General features: G+C 49.6%; 1 protein-coding gene across 1 annotated transcript in view; it reads left to right on the top strand.

Annotated features, from left to right (window-relative positions):
• NT5DC2 (5'-nucleotidase domain containing 2) overlaps nucleotides 1-18,174 on the top strand; it is a 30,583-nt gene extending 12,409 nt beyond the window's left edge. Inside the window, exons 5-14 of the mRNA XM_086470308.1 lie at nucleotides 521-614; nucleotides 5,022-5,150; nucleotides 8,331-8,391; nucleotides 9,040-9,142; nucleotides 9,665-9,766; nucleotides 11,587-11,668; nucleotides 15,201-15,287; nucleotides 15,761-15,901; nucleotides 16,136-16,200; nucleotides 17,810-18,174. Of these exons, the coding sequence (XP_086326434.1) occupies nucleotides 521-614; nucleotides 5,022-5,150; nucleotides 8,331-8,391; nucleotides 9,040-9,142; nucleotides 9,665-9,766; nucleotides 11,587-11,668; nucleotides 15,201-15,287; nucleotides 15,761-15,901; nucleotides 16,136-16,200; nucleotides 17,810-18,071 (1,126 nt within the window). The 3' untranslated portion in view covers nucleotides 18,072-18,174. The remainder of the gene's footprint in view (nucleotides 1-520; nucleotides 615-5,021; nucleotides 5,151-8,330; nucleotides 8,392-9,039; nucleotides 9,143-9,664; nucleotides 9,767-11,586; nucleotides 11,669-15,200; nucleotides 15,288-15,760; nucleotides 15,902-16,135; nucleotides 16,201-17,809) is intronic.
• Nucleotides 18,175-20,776: the final 2,602 nt, after the last annotated feature.

The following is a 20,776-nucleotide window of genomic DNA, read 5'->3' as shown; positions in this document are numbered from 1 at the left end:
TATTTTGGGGAAAAGCAGTGATCTCTGTTGAATGGTCTTAGTGAAGAATTTGATTTGCTTAGGAAAACTGAATATAAAAGGAAATGTCATATTCAGAAAGCTCTTTTCCTACACCTTTGCATTTAAAGGGGATCTACCTTGTGGAAGCAACCTCTCCAAAACTACACTTTCTCAGGGCTGCCAAAGTCAGGTCAGGGGGCCGATTTGGTGGGGCAGTCCCGTCAGCAGATTGACAGCATACAGAGGGAGGCCTCTGTCTGAACTCTCTGCAGGAATGTGGACAAAGCCCCTCAATTAACATGAAGGAGCAAATAAGGTATCTCAAAAATGTCTCGGGAAAGATTTTATGTGAATCTTAAGAAACCATGGAGCTGTCAGGCTCTCTGGCTATTGCTTTTGTGCAAGAGAAATGGGTGAATTTCAGAAAGAAACTTGTTTGTCCTATCTTCTTTTGCTGCAGTTTGTAACTCTGTGCAGACTGGTGATTATAGATGAACTATTTCTGTTGTTTTGTGTCTAGAGGGCTCAAACCAGTGCCTGATGAAGAAGTAATCGAACTCTACGGTGGTACGCAGCACATCCCCCTGTATCAGATGAGTGACTTCTATGGCAAGGTATTGTAAGCCCTTTACTGCTATGATGCAGGAGCTCCTTTAACAGCTAGGGAGACAGAGTGAATTGTATGAGCATGTAAATGACTCTAGCCTCCCTTGGACTGCAAAAGGCTCAGTCCCTAGTGAGCTGCAGTGTGTATTTTTGTTCTAGTGGGAATTTGCCCCAGAGGTTATTTAGCAGTTTAGCATGTGAAAGCCATCTGCGCAGCTTTCCTAAACACCAGGGCTATTGGCCTAGAGCTGAATGGCTCTGGAGATTGATAGGGAGATGTTCCTTGCTTGTTCCTGGCCGCATCTGGCTCCCAAGCTACCGGGGCAGCCTGCAGTGAATTGTGTGGGAAGGGGCATGTGTGTATAGCAGCAGGGGGCTTGCAATGCCTTTCTCTTTGGTTTTTGGTAGGGTTTTATTCCTTCATGAGAGGCATCTCCCCTTCACACCTCTTCGGACCTACTCAGTGGATATTATTCTGCTATTATTATTAGGGTTGGCATCCATGAGTGTTAGAGGGATTTTTTTTTTAGGCCGAAAAGCTTATTGTCACAGTTAAGGACTGAAATTCTGTCCATAGGAACTGTAGAAGTACTTTCATTGCCTGAAGCAGAGGAAGTTAGGAGAAATTTTTCTTCATCAAGTGCCTTTGTGGTGCAGTGGGCAAGCAGGGCCATTCACATGCCTTCCCTCCCAGAATGCTTTGTTTCTTGCCCTTTGTTAGTTCATTTGCCTTAGGGGAAGCTGGAAGGAGAAAGGCAGTCTTCCTCTAGTAATACCCCTTTGAGTCTGCTGTGTGAAGTCTCCAGCAAGGTCACTTTTTGATCTCTCTCCCCCTCCTCTCTCTCTCTCCCCCCTCCTCTCTCTCTCTCCCCCCTCCTCTCTCTCTCTCCCCCCTCCTCTCTCTCTCTCCCCCCTCCTCTCTCTCTCTCCCCCCTCCTCTCTCTCTCTCCCCCCTCCTCTCTCTCTCTCCCCCCTCCTCTCTCTCTCTCCCCCCTCCTCTCTCTCTCTCCCCCCTCCTCTCTCTCTCTCCCCCCTCCTCTCTCTCTCTCCCCCCTCCTCTCTCTCTCTCCCCCCTCCTCTCTCTCTCTCCCCCCTCCTCTCTCTCTCTCCCCCCTCCTCTCTCTCTCTCCCCCCTCCTCTCTCTCTCTCCCCCCTCCTCTCTCTCTCTCCCCCCTCCTCTCTCTCTCTCCCCCCTCCTCTCTCTCTCTCCCCCCTCCTCTCTCTCTCTCCCCCCTCCTCTCTCTCTCTCCCCCCTCCTCTCTCTCTCTCCCCCCTCCTCTCTCTCTCTCCCCCCTCCTCTCTCTCTCTCCCCCCTCCTCTCTCTCTCTCCCCCCTCCTCTCTCTCTCTCCCCCCTCCTCTCTCTCTCTCCCCCCTCCTCTCTCTCTCTCCCCCCTCCTCTCTCTCTCTCCCCCCTCCTCTCTCTCTCTCCCCCCTCCTCTCTCTCTCTCCCCCCTCCTCTCTCTCTCTCCCCCCTCCTCTCTCTCTCTCCCCCCTCCTCTCTCTCTCTCCCCCCTCCTCTCTCCCTCTCCCCCCTCCTCTCTCTCTCTCCTCTCACACACACAATTGGATAAACATATACTCTCTTTATAGCTCAGTGTTGTTTACAGCTTTGAAATAGGATGTTTCTGTTTCAAATTTGATACGTGCCTGTAAACGGCACTTGGTTAGCCTCCCTATATGCAACTCTCCTCACTCTTGGCAAACTTGTGGTGATTTCACCTTTCTTTTTAAATAATTATAAACACGAAACTTGCTTTGAGTTGTGGCCTTTTGTAGGTCCACGTGCCTTTCTGTGCTGCTTTGTACATACCAGATGTTCTCTTCCATAGTTCAGTACTCAAAAATTCGATACAACGTTCGGCCACAGAATTAGGAATAGCAGCTTATTCTTTGCAAAGAGGTGAATCTCCTCTCCTAATAATGTAAAGAACTCCATAAACTAATAGGTGGATCCCAAAGAGAACAAAAGTATATACAACTAATGACATTTGCATCCAGCAATGTCTGTTCAACCTGTGCCACTAACACCTTAGTGGGAAAGCATCTGGGTTAAGGTGACTGCTGGTGTGAGCAGGTGCAGTGCAGTTGATGTGGAGTGAGGCTTTAGCAGGGATCTTTGGCCTTGTCCTCTTTAGTCTGCCATGCTGATGTTGCTACCTGTATAGGTAACAGGAAGGTCTGCCAGGTCAGTGATTCCAGGCATAAGACATAACAAGGCATAAGACAAGTGGGACTGATCTAGCTGAGATGTGTAAATATTCTCCCTCAAGGGTTTTCTTGATTCTTTGTTGGCAGGAATGTGTGGGCAGCTACTGGCATCCCAAAACCTGCAGTAGGTAGGCACAGATCTTGCCCAGGGTTAGACAATGCAACTGGTGTGGCTTGTGCTGGCCTGTGATGAAGGTGGGGAACTTATGGGTGTTGTGGAAAAAGCATATGTAGTGTTCTTTCTAAAATTATGGTCCAGTTTCCACCCTGACTTGTGTCAGTATGTCTGCTGTAAGGAAGCTGAGCCACTAAAGGGAGGGGGGAGTCTGAATTTGCATTGTAGGATGATGGCATAAGGCACAAAAATGGAATCAGAGTTGACAAGGTAAGTCCTTGCTGTTAACATTGAACATTTAACTGTCTCCTCTATGTTTAAGGTCTTGGTGGGACAGGTCATTGCTCTGCTAAGTCCCATACCTAGTGATTTCAGTAGGAACTGCCTGTCTGTGTCCCTCTTACTTCTTTCCCAGAGTCCCTGAACAGGAAACAAAGTGGGGGCTGTTTTCAGGAAATTTTGGTTTTGCTAGTGGGACGAATGTTCCCTTAGCAACCACACATCAAAACAGACAAAAGTCTGTTGAAAGGATTCAGCAAGTATTGCTAAGCAGCACCACCATGTGCAGTATGTGGCCCAAACCAGAGGGTGTTCTTTGTCTTCTCTTCTGCTGTAGGTCAAGTTGTCCTGTGCTGGCTGGATAGAAACTGTATAACCCTTAGCACACCAGCATAGCTTTGGATCGCAGCATTTTTATTTGTAACAGAATGCTGTTTTGCGTCTTTGTTGATCCAAATTTATGTTGTCCCGATACTGCCTTTAGATGGTGCTTCAAACAGAGTGCTAGTCTCTTGTTCTACCCTTACAAGACCAGATGAAATGGGAGATGTTACTGTTGTTACATCCTGACATGGCAGTGGCACATGTTTGTCATTAGGCAGCATGTGCCCTCTGTCAGCTTCCACCATGTGTACCTTCTGTGATCTTTTGGATGCTGCTTTCATATCCATCTTCCACATAGCAATAAGAAACGCCTTCTGATGTGGACCAGTATTATCCTAGAGAGTCGCAACTTTGCGGCTGTTAGTCATGGATTGCTCAAAGTTCACATGCATAGGCATGATGTGACTGGATTGCCAGGGCACCTCTGGCGACTGGGTTCATTGAGAGGTCTATGCACTTCCCAGATTGCTTTTCATACGCAAAACCCTAGTAACTGTCCCCTTGGCTGACCTGGCACTTCAGTGATAGATGGAAAAAAATGATTCTAGCTTCTGCTTACCAGCGAGACTCACCGTAGTCCTCTGCACAGGTGGTACATACTGAATAAACAAGCTTTATTTTCCTGGAAGGCCTCTCTGGAGCCAAAGTTGGCTGTTGACCTGCTGATAGTTTTGTGATTGGTAGGCAATAAAAATAGCAAATGTATGGAAGAGCTGCAACCTTGCCTAATACAAGGTGAGTTATTCCTTGGTCGGGATTTAATTGTCCGTTTCCGTTTGTCTGCTGAGTGGGGTGAAGTTCTTCCTTCTTTGTGCCCACTTTGAGTTTTCCATAGTGACTCAAGGGCAACAGCCATTGACAAACTGCTTATTGGAGTGATTCTTGCATTAATGTGTGAAACCTCACTATAATGTGGTTAGAGCAGCTTTGGTGCCCATGTGTCCAGTGTCACAGCCTGGTTTAGATGGGCAATGGGGCACCTCCAGCAACAGCTGTAGCTGCTTCTGTAGCGGAACGTTGTCTGTTGGCACCTGTGGTAATGCCAAGAGGCCAGGGTGGGAAGCAGAGGGCATGGTGTTGAAATAAAAGTTAGTGTCTAGGACTGACTTCCTGCTTCCTCCACCTTCACCCCATGGTGTTAATGATGCTGGGTTTGTTTAATGATTTCTGTGAAGGAGAAGCCTCTCTCTTGTCAAGTGTTAATGCATTAGGTTAGCGTTTTGGTTGAGAACAGAGGGCTACTTGCTGAGTGGCTGGGACTTTCCATATTAGTGTTTTTCTTTTTGTTAGCCTGGAATGTCTTCCAGATGGTACTGGGTGATACAAGTTTGTTTGTTGGCTTTGCTTTTTTTTTTTTTTTTTTTTTTTTTTTAGAGGTATTTTTGTTTAATGTATTTCCTTCTTTTTTTTTTTTTTTTTGCTTTCCAGGGTCCGTCACTTAAGCAGTTTATGGACATTTTTTCTCTTCCTGAAATGACGTTGCTCTCTTCAGTCATTGATTACTTCATAACTCATGGCATTGAGTTTGACCAGGTGCATCTTTACAAGGATATATCTGTAAGTAAAATGTCAACTGCCCCATAGCTCATAGCACATCAGAACTGTGAGCATCTTGGCTTGTTAGTGCCAGTGTGCTCTGCAGAACCCAAACCTAAGGGGCTGTTAGTGAGTAGTGTAATATGACAGCATTTTGACCCTTTAGATTAAAGCATTACAAGGGAATGTTCAAAGCTGTGTTTTTGGAACATGTTAGGTTTCTGTCTGTACTACAGAGTTGGTGTTGCTGTACGTTATCTCTTGCAGGAGTGCCTAGGCTAGTTAGATTGACAGTCCTGCTGTGGGAAATATGTCACAAAGCTTGTATAAATGTTTTCTGGTTCTGCAGACTTCTAAGCTCTATGTTTTCCTGTTAATAACTCATTTTTCAAAGAGGCTGGTCTGACCGTATACGAAACAGTTTGCTTTATACAGTGCTTGTTGTGAAACACCTGCCCTTGGCAGCTCTGAGAATCCACCCCTTCCCTTTGCAGCTATAAACTAGTCTGATCCTTTCCAGATGTTTTCCAGTGGGTGACTGTAGTTTTCAAGAGCCAGTTACTCCAAGGTGCTAACTGTGCTCTCCAGCTTCACTCCTGGCATTTGAAAGGGCCACATGGGATTATCAGCACTATTAGTGGGTACTGTTTGACTTCTTAGTTAATGCTAGGCAGGATGTAATAAGTGCTTGAGATGGCTGCCCTGGATGACTTCTGTTGACAGAGGATGCATCTGCCTTAGTAGCTAAGCCTTATGGCATGCCTTTTTCCATGGAGAGGGGGTTTTGATTTGTACCTTGTGGGAGTCTGATGCTCATCCATTGGTAGCAGCCCATACATACACTGTTCAGTCTTCTTGTCAGGGAAATAGAGCTCCATATCTGTGCTGCTTCTTTTGTGATAAGGATTCACCCTATCAGCTTTGCTGCAGTCAAGGATTACAGCTTACGTTCTGACCATCTGTTAGTGCTTGATAAAAGCATGCCAGCCAGTTTCCCACAATACCATAACAGGTTTCTAGGGTGTTAGTTGTTTTCTCTCTTGGGATGGGGAAAATGGGAAGAGGGGATATAGGTGACTCCTGAGGCCTTTTGTCAAGAGTGTCTTCTCAACCTTCTTTTGAGGTCAAAATAGACGTGTTCCCAATTGAAATCTTTAGAGCAGGTGGGTGGTTGCCACAGCCTGATACATAGTCAGTACAGAGCAAGTGGTATGCTCAAGGCCCAAAACTCCTGAGTGCTAATCCTGGCATTTGTCTTCACACCCTTTGCTGAGCGATGTGGTCATTCCTGAGGAGTGGCTGAGGTAGGCAGAGAAGAGAACTCCAACAGAAAATCTGTGCCAGTACCTGAAATCTGTAATGAAAAGCTGGGGACTGTCCTGTGCTCTCACCAGCATAGTTTGTGCTTTTTTCTGTACAATGAGGATAAACTTTTTTGCAAAACTTATCCCTTTGCAGTACCCAAGTGCAAAGAAGTTGCTTGCAGACATAAGCGCAGAGATCCTTCTGTACCTACACAGACAGGTGTCTGAGAGGACTTGCATAGCCCCAGCTGTTATTACAGCACAGGCTCACAGTGGGTTAAGACATGTCTCAACCTGACACTGTTCTGTAATTCTTAGTGGTAATCCTGATTGCAGTGCTGTGTGTTTGGGAGCAGGTTGAGTGCTAGAGACACTGCACTGAGTCAAGAGGGCAGACCCTGAGGTAATGATAAAAGGTTAAAGCTGACGTGTTAACCAAGTAGTCTTGTCACACCAGTCTGGTTGCTTCGTATTTGAGAGTAAGAACTTACAGTTTATCCGGCTTTCCTTTGGAGCAGTTTTGGAGCCCTGTTAGACACCTCCCCAGGCTACCAAGTTTTTACCTCCCCACCTTGTTTTTTGCTTTTGCTTTTTGGGGGGCAGGGGTTTAGGGGAGGAGCACACTGAAACAAAAAGGTAGTTTTGACACACATAGAAAGTGTTGTTTGCTTTTAGTGGCAGTGCTGGTCAAGAGAAAGTTGTTTTAGTGTTATCCCTCTTGCTTTTTGTTCAGTTTCTTTCTGATAAGGCAGTCTCTTAGTGAATGAGATGTGAGCTCTGCCTTTTTACCATTCAAATCCACGTGGTGGAAAGAGACTCATAGAAATCTGTTTTGAAGAGGTAATGCCTCCTCCTCCTTTGTCCCCCATCTAAGATCTAAATTGTGGTTCTCTCCCAGCCATGTGAGCAGGTGACTGCGTGGCATCGTGTGCGAGTATCACTGTAGCAAAGTCAGTGGTGAGTTTGGGAATCCAGTCTGAAAGTGCAGCTCCCGAAGAAGCACGCATAGTGTAACAGAGATTTGAGGGTCCTGGGGAAAGGCAGTGTTTGTTTAAAATTGCCAGGGATGAAGACAGCACTGTTAAAACAGGTGTTTGCATTGCAAACACTGCAAAATACGTTGCTACTCTGGAAATATTTTTGTGTATCTGGCATAACTCTTTGGATGGAGACTTGGGAAGAATCTCAGTCGGGTGTGTCAAGAAATGTGTTACATCTTGGCCTCTGGCCTGGAAAACAGAGGATATTTGGATACCTTTGACAATATCTGTTTTAACTTGCCTCCCTCCTGAAAAATAGGCAGCTCTGGCAAAAAACCCTCACCCTCCTAGTGGAAGCTTCTGCTCTGCCTGTGGCTGCTGGCCATCTGAGGCTGGAAGCTGTAGCTCTCCTTGGCTTGTGGGGAGCATTTTGGATTCACAGATACTCACTTCTGCTGTTGTTTGCCTCAGCCATGCTCCCATCCTTTGGGTCACGTTCGGCAGAGCTTCCACAGGCATAGGGAGGAAGAAAAGCCAGCTAGTGTCTGGCCAGTACAGCTTTGGGGCAGTAAATGGTTTTGGAGTTGCACAGTCTTGATTGTCTTGGTAACCGTGTGTTAACATGTGCTGGTTTCCAGGAGCAGGAAGGAAGTTGTGCTTTCATAGGTAGGTTTTGAGGTTTTCCTGCTTGTACTGCATCAACTAAGCTAGCCACTGTGTTGTTCTTTCTGGCATGTTGGTGAGCCTCTCTGTACAAGGTCCTCTGTTTGGCATTAACATAGCTTTTGTTCACTCAGCAAGAAGAGGGGATGTGTCATTGCTGTATTGGTCCTCAGTGGTGGCAATAGGTTTGCATGCTGGGAAACAGGACTGCCATATGAAAAACTGAAACTTTTTTCCCTGCCCTTTTTTTTTAGGATGCTATTAGAGATGTACATGTGAAAGGAGTGATGTACAAATGGATTGAAAAAGATATGGGTGAGTTAAGCAGAGCTCTGGTCCCAAATCTGTTTTAATGTATCTCATAATATGTGGTCTTCTGTGTAACATGACTGTGTAGGCCCTACACACAATCACAGGAATCAGGGGGACACAGAACTTTGAAATACTTGATTGTAGCATGTCTAAAGGCAGCTGAGGGGTAGAGTGGCATTAAGAACCAAGTGGTATTTAGGGTCAGGTGGAGCATCTGTTTTAATGGAGTAAACGGCTACCTCACTGCTTGTGTTTCTGTTTTCCTTCAGCTTATGAGGGATGATGGTCCTTGGCATGACGTGAACATGCAAAGGCACCATCTGGGAAGGCTTCCTCGTCATTTGGGGAAAAGAAAGCTCCTGGTAGCAACATGGCGTGGAGTGGCTGTGCTTGTCCCTTGTGGTAGTTTGGTATTAGCCCTCTTTTTTGCTAGCCTTGTCAGTTCCTCAGTCTTTCTCTTCCCTATAGATGGGATTGATGAGGATGAGGAAGGCCATTTTGTTACCATGGTGGTTCACTACCTGCCTGCCTGAGGTGGTTCTAACTCAGGCCTTTTGCCTCCCCAGGGATTTGGTTTTGTTTTTAAAGAAATGTGGTCATGACTTATTCCAAAATTTTTTCATTGGTGATACCTGTTTTATTCCAATATAGAACAGTATATTCTGCACGGGGATGAAATCTATGCTGTGCTAAACCGACTGGTGAACCACAAGAAGAAACTCTTCCTCATTACGAACAGTCCCTTTAGCTTTGTGTGAGTATTGTTATTGCACATCATTGTGTCACCATGGCACAGCAAGAGCTGTGCAGTGTGGGCTGTCCTGTGAGCATCTGAAAGTTGTATGCTAGAGGTTTTTGTGGCAATGGTCATGAGACTGCTCTCTGGGAATCTGTTGTGGTGAATGCTGCACCCCACAGCTCACTCTACGTCATTGACTCTCACTTTTTGAAGAAGATATGAGGCTGTGGCTGGCCACAACATTACAGAGCTGCCACTTTGGATTACCTCTAGCAGCTTTTGCTGTGTTACGGACTTGTCTGGACTTCCCATGGTCCACGAGGTCTGGTACAGGAGAAAAGGTGAGACAGCTTGAAACGGTCAAAGTGCTACATCAGTACTCCATGCAATGAGACAGTCTTGGGGGATTCACAAATCTCTATGCTTTCTTCTCTGTTACTGATATGAGGGTAAATTTAGGACAGACTGCTGTAAAGGTGCAGTGTTGGGTGAAAAAGAGTACTGGATCTGTTAACTTTTCTGTTCCTTTGCCCTTAGGGACAAAGGAATGAAACACATGGTTGGCAAGAACTGGCGGGACTTATTCGACATGGTCATTGTGCAAGCTGACAAGCCCAACTTTTTCACTGATCGGCGGAAGTATGTGTCCCGGGGCAATACTGCACTGCTGCATGTGGGCCTGAGGTTTTGGGCACCCTTCCCTGGAGTAAACAGCTCCTTTTACCTTCCAAAAGAGTAGTGGTTTTCTAAGCATAATCTAGGTCCAACAGGCATCCAGCCCTCCGCTGTCCTCTCAGATACTCTGAGGAGATGAAAACTGACCAGTCTGGGAATAAGTGAATGGAATGGGTAGTGCCAAGCAGAAAGCGCGTTTCTAAAATTGGCTGTCTTAAGCCTCATCAGTTTTGTTGTGGTCTGGGCTTAAGTTAGATTTTTAGAGGTAATAATGTACTTAAATCTTTAGAAAGAAAAGAGGAGTGGAGTGGTGTGTTTGACAGCTGGCTGTTTCTTGGCTCTAGGTCTTGAGAGTGTGCCAAAATCTTTCCTTTTCCTGTCCCCCACAGCAAATATCTGTGTGGGTTGGGTTTTTTTGGTTGGATGGTTGTTTTGGTGTGGGTTTTTTTTGGTGGTTTTGTTTTTTGTTTGTTGGTTTTTTTTTTAGTTACTGGATACATGCTGTTTGGGAATTGGCAGTTCTGGAAGCATTTGTACGTGGCAGCTGGGTTTGTGGTCAGTTAAAAGCTGCCATGCACTAGCTGATAGGCAAGCTGCTGTCCTCACTTTGCTCTTTGGATTATTTGCTTTGGGAACTTATGTCTGCTTTGTTGCCTCAACTTATGACTGACCAGGAATTACTGCCCTTGAGGGACAGTATTCCTCTTTATGTATTTTCTTCCCCTATTTCCCAGGCCCCTAGCATAAATGGGAGTAAACCTCTGAAATGGCTTTATAAGCTGTGCTGACCTTGTAAAGATTTTCTTCATGGGATGTGGGTGAAGTATCTTACAGATGTGGCCTGGAGCTATGATGATCTGGCCCTCTAGGAGATAAAACCTTATGGCTGCATGATGCCTAAGGTTTACTCATGTAGGGGCCAGTGGAATGACACATACATCCAAGGTGAGGGGAACCTCCTGATGGTGAGCTGTAGTGAGCTGTGGAGTGTTTGTTCAGAGGGAAAACGCAGGTGTATGCTGGAGACCACTTGTGGTTGAGGAGTCACACGGGTAGGCTGTAGAGTTCATGGTGGGAGGCTGGATTCCTTCTGCCCTAAGGCAGCTTAGGCTCATACAGTACTTCTGGATGAGATCATACTCTGCAGCTTCATACCAAGGCTTTTAGTTCTGGAGCGAACAGTTTGGAACTCCGGTCTCAAAAGGGAGCAGTGTTTCCATTGAGCATGAATGTTCATGGGGGTCAAGTAACTTAAGCCTTGTTTTGTTTCTTCTGTCCCAAGCGGAAGGTAACCAGGCAAACCCTCAGGAACAACAGGAGCCAGCTCGGGTCAGCTGCCGAGATCAGCACGGAGACTGTTTTCCATCCGCTCTGCAGACTGCTTTATCCTATTAAGACATTCCATGGTCTCTGTTGTTCTGGGGTGTAGCCAGACTGGAACAGGACACAAAGTGTTTCATGGCAAAGTCTTTTTGGCCTTAGCTTTTCAGAGGGAGTCTTTATTATTGTTATGATTTTCCTCTTCTCTGTGTCTGAAAAGCAAGAAGAGTTGTTAGGGATATTGGCATGAAATGGTTACAGTCAATGGGAGCATTTTGAAAAGGTATTTCCCTCTCACTTCTCCTGAGAAAATAGTGTAGAAGGCCCGGAAGGTCACCTCTCACGTAGAGCTTTTATTACAAATTGTTACATAGGTAAACAAGTTTTCTGATTCAAATGTGGTTGTTGGGTAACAATCGCCAAAAAAATCAAAAGAAGTTGATGTCTCCCCCCTTTTTTTCCAGACCTTTTCGAAAACTGGATGATAAAGGTTCACTACAGTGGGACAAAATAAACCAGCTGGAGAAAGGAAAGATCTACAAAGAGGTAAAGTGAACGGATGCATAAGGGGTATGAAGGAAGAGTCTGAAACAGTGGGAACTTACAAGACATCTGCAGTTTTGGAAGTCACTGGAAAACAGGAAAATCTTCTTAGTCAGGGTGGGGGAGAATGATGGGTTCTTCTTTAGGTCACTTATGGATGTTTGATGTTTGAAAAGTGAAAAATTAAAGTCCTTGAAAAGAGTGCCTGTGATAGTTAGCGGGCATTTGTAAGAAGACTTGCTCTAGGCTCTGTGTGCTGCACTGGCTGGTGGCAGCGAGAGATGGCCTCTGTCCACAGGCAGAGAGCTCTTGCTGGCCCGGTAGGACACTGTCCCCCCAAATGCTTTTCAGCATGTCTCTCAGCATGCTGCGGAGCGATAGCCTTGCGATTTGTATGCCTCTGAAAAGTCTCTCAGCTTCTGCTGGGATGTAAGCATTAGAATAAAGGGTCTTTTCGTATATTGGAAAGCCAAGGCCTCTGTTACCTGTCAGTACGTGATAAACCAACCTCTGAGAATGGTGAGGGAGGCTTCATGCCAGGTGTAGAAGAGGCTGCTCTCCCGGCAGTCACAGCTTTTTACAGTTGCAGCAGGCAGAGCTGCCTAGTAGGAAAACTTTTTGTCTGCAGCTCTGAAATGGTTTCCTGCCTATCTCTGTGTAGGTCATGCTGCAGAAAGGTGTGTGATGGGAGCGATGTATTCCACCCAGCTCGGCTGGGCTTGGCATTAGAGATGGAGGGACAGGGACAAGGGGGGAAAGGACAGAGCAGGGCCAGTTAACTTAGGGTGTTGGGTGCTTGCCTTTCTGCCCAGCAGGACTTGTGCTGGTTATTTCAGCCAGGCTGAGAAGGAGTAGTAGGGAAACACCTTCTGCATGTGTAGCAGGGGTCAGTGTACAACAAAACTTTCACCCTAGGAGCTCTGTTCTGACATTGTCCAGCGTGGCTGATAATGCAGTTTTCCCTTGGCTCTTCTGATGTCCTGGGCATGAAACTCTTGTCCTGGAGAAGCTCCCAAGACTGTGGTAGTTCAGGGTAAGAAGGCAGAGCTCTCTGCAATCTGATATGTGTGCAAAGATCTTCCGTACCTCACTCCAAATTGTCCTCCATAAAGTTGGAAAAGGTAGACTTGTGGAGGAAGGAATAGAGAAACAAGGGTGATCAAATAGGGTACAAAGCCTGGCTCCTGTCTCTCTCCCCTTCCTAAGCGACAAGCGAGTTCGAAGGATGGGTTGTTACTTTGGTGAACTTGCTGCCTTGGGGTGTTCTTGCAGCTGGTCTATCCCCTGAGAACAAGTTGGCCTCTGGCTTTAGGATGGTTTGTTCTTGGTTATGTGAGTTGTCGTCCAATCTCATGGGAAAAAGTTATTAGTGAGATTGCGGTCAAGTAGCTGGGACCTGACCTGTACTAGAAAAGTAGGTCATGTCCTTGAGTAGTGCTGCTGGGAAGCCTCTGGTCTGTCCAGTAGGTCTGTCAAAGGACTCTGCTAGTGTCCAATCCTCTGCCAAGAGCTAGGAGCTGGGAACAAGCAAGTAGAGCTCACACAAAGTCTCTCTCATGGGCAAAGTTTCATGGGGTTTATTCCTGGATTAAATCCTGCTTTTGCTGACCTACATCTTGTGGCCACAGGTTGCTCACTCAAGTGAATGGTGCGTTGAGGAAGGGAAAAGATGAGGAAAGAAGGAGGGATGGGTAGGATTTTGGGCTCCTGTCCAGTTCTCCCCCACCACAATGTACATCCAACTGCTTCGAGGTTGTTACCTAACTGTGATTCTTGGCATGTGACTTGGTGTGTGTCCTGCTTGTAGTCCACCCTGTCCCCAGCATTTCTGATTTTTTGGGGTGCCCCAATATGCTTCTGTCTGGCAAGTGCTAGTGGCCATGGACCTTTCTGTGCTGGTGATGTTGCTAGAGGCCTCTGAGCTGACTTCTTCCTGTCCTCTGAAGCAGAGCTGTATGGTGGTTGTGCTGTGGGTATCTCATACAAATGGGACCTCAGGGATCCCTGGGGACTGGGAAGTTCAAGTGATGGCCCTCTAATCCGTCCTTTCTGATAGACATGGTGTTGTCTGTTTGTGGCATGTATCTGCTCCCATCCCTCCCCTAGTCTGCGATCTCAGGAGGGGAGGAGGACAGCCAGCTCCTGGAGGTCACATAACAGGTTGGTGGCTCAGTGGAGGTTCAAGTGCAAGTTGCCTGGCTGCCAGATCCACTGCTGTTTGAGGTGACCAGAGCACAGCAAAAGGACCATCCTCCTCCTGAGGCTGTGCTCCATTTCCCTGCTCTGCCAGTGGCTTCCTGAGCAACCCTCACTGCTGCTCGCTTGATGTTATGGCCAAGAAATGCAGAGGCCTGCCTGGCCCTGTGTTTCCATGCTCTTAAGGGAGGTCTGCACAGCTCCAGCGATGCTGTGTCGATGGGAGGCCCAGCACTCTGGTTCTGGGCACCCTTTGCAGTGCGTACAGCATGCTGCCAGTGGCCAAATGCAGGGCTTGCAGGCTGTTGTGGGAGCTTGCTGGTGTTTGGGGGTTTTATGTCTGGGCCAGTGCTGTTAGGTAGGTATGCTAGCTCATTCCTGGTACTGAAGACTGGCTGGAGAGACCGTTCGCGAGTGGCTCGCAGGTTTGCCTTGATTGCTTGTGCTGGCACAGTATAGTCTGCTGGCACGGATGGGGCCTTTTCCTTTCCTAGTGAGCTTTGTTTCCATTGTGACTCATGTGCAAAACTTGTGCGGAGATGGAAGTGAGGGGGTCCCTGAAGGCTCCTCTGAGTGTGGATGGACGTTTGGAAAGCCTTGAAAACTGCTCTGGGCTGTGCTTTAGCTGGTGCTTTGGGGTTTGGTTTGTTTTACTTAGCTGTGAATCTGCTCAAGCTGCCTGGCTTTTTAGCTTGGTTAAGCAATTCCTGTGAACATGTGGGTGGTGTTAATCTTTTGGGTTGGGATGGTGGTGAGTGATGTGAGAACAGCCCGAAGTGCTCCTGACTCCAAAAGCCTTGCATGATGGTGCTCACCTTACCTCTGATGCACCCTGTGAAGTGAAATCATGACCACCTGAGCCCAAGAACTTCTAAACCCAGAACACCTGGGGTTCTTTCTGTTCATCCCTCAGGCTTTTCTAATTCAGGTGTCTTTCAATTTTGGCGTCAAAACTGCCTCCTTTTGTTGCCTTTTTAGTCCAAGTAGTCCTCTTGACTTGCTGTGCCCTAGAGCACAGAACTTCCCCTGAATTGCCTGTTGGGTTCAGAAGAGTTTCTACCTTTTTCTGTAGCCTAAAAAAAAGCTGATGGATGTACAGGCTAGTTGTCACATGGGGAAAAAAGTGAAATAAGGTGGGAAAGGACAGAAACCTCTGGGTTTGGATGGTGGGGGAGCAAGCAGGTTGACATCTCATGGGAGTGCTCACATCTACAAGCGGTAAGGTGGCACATCCAGCTGCATTGACAGCACTGCTGGGGTGGCTACCCAGGACCACGTGGTGAGGTTGAAGGCATTTGGCCTGTAACCACGTTTATCTCTGTGCTCCTTTTACTTGCAGGGTAACCTCTTTGATTTTCTGAGGCTGACAGGCTGGCGTGGGTCCAAAGTGCTCTACTTTGGTGACCATCTGTACAGCGACCTTGCGGTAAGTGACAAGGTCTCTGCTCCCCCATGAGGTGGGAGCAAGCTTGCACAACGTTGTGGTTGCAGCTGTGTTAGAGTGTAAGGCAGGGCCCTGCTCGGGGCACTCAGATTTCCAGTATGCTGTGCTGGGTGCTCTGCAGGCTGAGGCTTTCAGGGCACACACAGGACACATCATAAGCATCCCCACTCTGCTGTCAGGCAGAAGCAAACGGTGGAGAAAGGGCTGCTGGAGTATGTTCTGCAGGTAAAGAACACCTGCTGGTCTGAACTTGAGAGCAGTTTATGTGAATCCAATGTTTCTCCACAGATGGTGGCCAGGAGATGGGTGTTACTGGCATGACCTGGCATGGGCTGTGGATGCCTGTCCCCTGAGAATCTATAACGGGAACAGACCACTCTTCTAGGAAGCAGGTTTGTGTTTGGCTTTCAGTCTTTATGTTGAATTCTTGGTTGTTTTTCCATCCCGACCTCTAGGACCTCATGCTGCGTCATGGCTGGAGGACTGGAGCCATTGTTCCTGAACTGGAGACAGAGATTCGTATTATAAACACAGAGCAGTACATGCACTCCCTGACCTGGCAGCAGGCTCTGACGGGGCTGCTGGAGAGAATGCAGGTAAACAGTGCCTGTCTGAGCGGGACGGGTAATATGCTGCCTTCTGAGTCTGTGTTTGGGGCTTAGCGTGGGAACTGGGGGATGTACCATCTTGCCTCCTGTGTTCTCAAAAATGTCTCAGCCTCCTGGTGCAGTGCATTTGTGGGTTTGTGAGTTACAGTGGAAACTGGAGGGAGCTGGAGTGTGGTCTGCAGAACTGATGCGATGTCGTCCTTTCTGCTGTTTTCTTTGCAGATGTATCAGGATGCAGAGTCGAAGCAAGTATTGCTGGAGTGGATGAAGGAACGGCAGGAGATCAGGTGAGCATTATCCCCCTCGCTCTTGAGGTCTCTTGGCAGCTCTCAGGCCTGCACTGGGTCTGTTTTATAACCTGGTTTGGGGACAGTGGTGCTGCAGCTGTTGGCCTGTGGTCCTCCCTGGTGTCCCATGTATGGTGGGTTGACCGTGGCTGGACACCAGGTGCCCACCAGAGCTGCTCTATCACTTCCCTCCTCAGCTGGACAGGGGAGAGAAAATATAACGAAAGTCTCATGGGTTGAGATAAGGACAGGGACATCACTCACCAATTACTGTCACGGGCAAAACAGACTCAGCTTGGGAAATAACTTCGTTTATTACCAATCAAATCAGAGAAGGCTAATGAGAGATAAAACCAAATTTTACAAACACCTTCCCCCCGCTCCTCCCTTCTTCCCAGGCTTAACTTTGTTCCTTATTTCTCTCCCTCCTCCTGCCAAGCAGAGCAGGGGAATGGGGGTTGCAGTCAGTGCATCACACATTGTCTCTGGTGCTCCTTCCTCCTCAAGGGGAGGACTACCCACGCTCTTCCCCTGCTCCAGCATGGGGTCCCTCTTACAGGAGATAGTCCTCCACAAATTTCTCCAACGTGAGTCCTTCCCACAGGCTACAGTTCTTCACAAACTGCTCCAATGTGGGTCCCTTCCACGAGGTGCAGTCCTTCAGGAACAGACTGCTCCAGTGTGGGTCCCCACAGGGTCATGAGTCCTGCCAGCAAACGTGCTCCAGCTTGGGCTCCTCTCTGCAAGGGTCCACAGGTCCTGCCAGGAGCCTGCTCCAGTGTGGGCTACCCATGGGGTTGCAGCCCCCTTCGAGCACCCACCTTCTCTGGTGTGGGGTCCTCCATGGGGTGCAGGCAGATATCTGCTCCACTGCCCATGGGCTGCAGGGGGACAGCCTGCGTCACCATGGTCTTCACCACAGGCCACAGGGGAATTGCTGCTCTGGTGCCCGGAGCATCTCCTCCCCCTCCTTCTGCACTGACCTTGGTGTCTGCAGACTTGTTTCTCTGACATATTCTCATTCCTCTCTCACGCTGCAATTACTGCTGCAGAATAACTTTTCCCTTTCTTAAACACGTTATCACAGAGGCGCTACCACTGTTGCTGACAGGCTCGGCCAGGGCCAGCAGCGGGTCCCTCTTGGAGCTGGCTGGCATTGGCTGTATCGGGAAACTTCTGGCAGCTTCTCACCGAAGCCACCCCTGTAACCCACCTGCTACCAAAACCCATTACAGCATGGCGGGGGGCGGGGGCTGCAGCAGTGCAGCCCTCCAGCTTGGGAGGTTAGAGGGGTTTGAAGGCAGGGTAGGAAAGGGGAGGTAATCTCACCCTGTGCTGGGAGGTGATGGGCTGCCTGCCACTGGAGCTCCTGGCACTGCAGGTGGGTTCCTGCTGGTAACAGGTACAGTAACAGGGAAGAGTAAGAGTGCAGTGAATATTCACCAGTCTCACTGCACGGGGGCTGGTCTGCATCACAGCCTGAGTGGGGAGGAACTTCAGGTAATCCCAGAACGTCTTGTGGGAGGGGGTGGCCCAGGGCTAAGGGATTGGAGGAGGAACCTGGGGCCCTGGGCTCTCATCTAGACCACCATCTCCTCTTTCCTCACAGGTCGCTGACAAAGAACCTATTCAACCCCCAGTTTGGAAGCATCTTCCGCACCTTCCACAACCCCACGTACTTCTCTCGCCGGCTGGTGCGGTTCTCCGATATCTACATGGCTTCCATCAGCTGCCTGCTGAACTACGACGTGAATTTCACCTTCTACCCCCGGCGCACCCCATTGCAGCATGAGGCTCCGCTCTGGATGGATCAGCTCTGCACAGGCTGCATGAAAACACCCTTCCTGGAGGAGATGGTACACATCCGGTGAGGGCCAGGTACTTCGGGCAACAGCACACTGCAAGGCTGTACGTGGGGCCGGGCTGCTCGGCCAGCAGCACCTCTGTCTACCACTAAAGGACGTTTGACACTTACGTATGTGTGTAGCTGGTGTGTTTATTTTTTTCCCTTCACTGGCTCCATCCGTTTCCCTGAGGTGTTTTGCAGGCTGGACAGAGGAGGGGTGCTTGTTCTGGGCCATGCGAGTTGCAGGAGCCCCCTGTAGTGGTAGGTGAGATGAAGAGCCAGTGCTGGTGGTGGGAAGCTGATGCTCCCTGCTCTGGGCCCAGCGAAGGTGCTCAGAAATGAAGTCCTGAGTCGCCTGTGCTTGGTGAGCACAACGCAGACTCCCACATGAGGTGTGTCAGGTCTGTAGCTGTCCCGAGATCCTTGGGTACTACAGCCTGAGTGATTCTGCAGGGGGACAGCATTGCTGACTGGGCAACCAGTGAAGAGCATCTGTGAATGCATCACAGATGACAAAGCATCAGCAGTGTTACCTACCCAGAATGGGTCCCAGCAGCCCTCAGCCCCACCTCACTCCCTGCCAGACTGCTCGGTCCAGCTGGTGACTCCAGTAGGTAACTGGTAGCTAAATGTGCAGGATGTGCAAGTCCTGTGTGAGAGCTGGGTGGGAGTAGGTCAGGTATGAAAAGTAATTGTTTGGTGACATACCTGGTTTTTGAGTGAGCTTAGTGCCATGTGCTGTGAGTACTTTTTGGGCTTGGTGCCATGTGACACCAACATTTTGGCAATTGATGTGGTATGGTCTGTTGTGACTCACAGAGGGATGCGTTCAGCCCTTCAGGGAAGGTGCAGGGTTGTCAGCAGTGGTGGTGGCCTTCCACCTGTGTTCACTGAGATGTGGCCTCAGGCGCAGGGAGGCGCTGGTGAGGATGTCGGGGGGGGGGGGTGGGGGGTGGGGGGGTGGGGGGGGGGGGGGGGTGGAAGGGGAAAGTGGGATGTGCTGCTGGGGGTGTAGTTCAGAAAGGGGTGTGTGGCCATGCAAAGCGCTGTAGTACAACAGTCAGAGCTACTTTAGGATGTGAGGTGCAGAAAGTAGGCTCTTCACCTGGCTTGGGGGCTATGCTGTTTTTTTGGCCAGGCTTCTGATTGCCCCAAGGGACAGGCTGAGCATTTGGGAGGGGTGAAGGGGCAGTTAGTTGGGTGGATAGGGGTTGTTGAGAGTTTGGGGCACCCCGATGGTGGCTGGCCCTGGGAAATGGGAGAACGTCACGCCATCAGAAAGCTGGGTGAGTGGGAAGCCAAGGGCTCTGGGCTGAAGGGGTAAGAGGTGTCCTGGGGTGGTCTGAGATGAGGGAGGTGGCTGTTCTTCCAGGAGACAGACACACAGGGCCAGTCAGGGCACAGCTGAAGGCAGAGCTGTCGGTGCAGGCTCTGGAGGTAGATGGTGGTTTCTTGGCCCATGGCCACCTCCCCGCACTGCTGCACCATTTGCGGATGGCAACAAGGGTGTCAGTGCCAGCTTGCTCATGGGGGCAGTCGCTGTTGTGGTGACAAGCAGGAGAGAAAGAGGGAACAGAGCCTGGATGCACTTTGTGTGCTGGGTCTAGTAGTAAGTGGGCAAGGGAAGGGGTGAGCGACTGTGAAGTGTGTGTGCTGGGTCTTCGGTACACCCTGCCTGCCTGTGTGCTAGGTAAGGGCTGCCAGTTTAGGGGAGGCTGGGGGATCAGCCTGGGGGCAGGCACGGGCTGCAGCAATAGCTGGGTGGGCTGAGTGTTGTCACTGTGGGGGCAGCTGAGGGAGAGGAGCCAGGTCAGTGTACAGGACCCTCTGCCAGGAAACTCCTCAGAGAAAGGCGCTGAAGTACAAGGTGTAAGTGTCAGCAACCCTCAGTGAGAGACGCACGCGCACGTCTGTGTTCCTCTTCTCTCGCACGTTCCTCCCCATCGGTGTGCCAGGCTGGCCTGTCAGTCAGTCATGTGTGTCTCACTGCCTCATCGCAGACTTTCAAAATGCCTTGCTCTTGACTCAGCAGCCTGAACCCTTGCTGTTAACGTAGCTGCTCTAATCAAATGGTTGTAGTATGTGCATGTGGCATTTGACGTCTTTGTGCTGTGCGAAGGCTCAATAAAAGGCTGCAGCATGGTAACTAACTGACTAACCACCTCACTGCAGCGCTGGTGCTCCTCTTTGCTCCTTTGCCTGTCCTGGCAGCACAGGTCTTGGGTGCACGACCAAGGAGCCTGAGGCGGGTGTCGGAGAGATGGGGCCTGTGGGGTCCAGCGCCGGGCTTCTTGTGCCCCTTATAGCCGTAGTGCAGGCAGGGGGCACCTGCACAGAGCAAAAGGGCAGTTTGGGGCGGCGGCTGACCGACGTGACTCGTACCTGACCGTGGGGGCACAGGAGAGAGGGCAGGCAGTCCCTGGTGACTGATGGGGGGTGGCCGTGTGTCCCTGGGCTTGGTTTAACTGAGCCCTTGGTGCGGGGGGGGCTTTGGCGGGTGGCACCTCGGGCAGGGCAGGGCGCAGGGGGGGCCAGCCGAGCCGGGTGCTGGCCCGGGGGCGAGAAGGAGCCGGGGGCCCGGGCTACAGGGGGCTGTCGGGCGGCAGGTTCCGGCGGGAGGCCGTGTCTGGGGCCGAGCCATGCTGACGGCCGGGCGGCGGAGGGCGGGCGCGGGCAGAGCTGGTGGCGCTGAGCTCTTTATTTCGCTGCGGGGGGGCGCCGGGCGGGGCC

Source organism: Leptosomus discolor, chromosome 9 (assembly GCF_034619465.1).
Source record: "Leptosomus discolor isolate bLepDis1 chromosome 9, bLepDis1.hap2, whole genome shotgun sequence".
In the NCBI taxonomy this organism is placed as follows: domain Eukaryota; kingdom Metazoa; phylum Chordata; class Aves; order Leptosomiformes; family Leptosomidae; genus Leptosomus; species Leptosomus discolor.
This window is presented reverse-complemented; position numbering and strand designations above follow the sequence as displayed.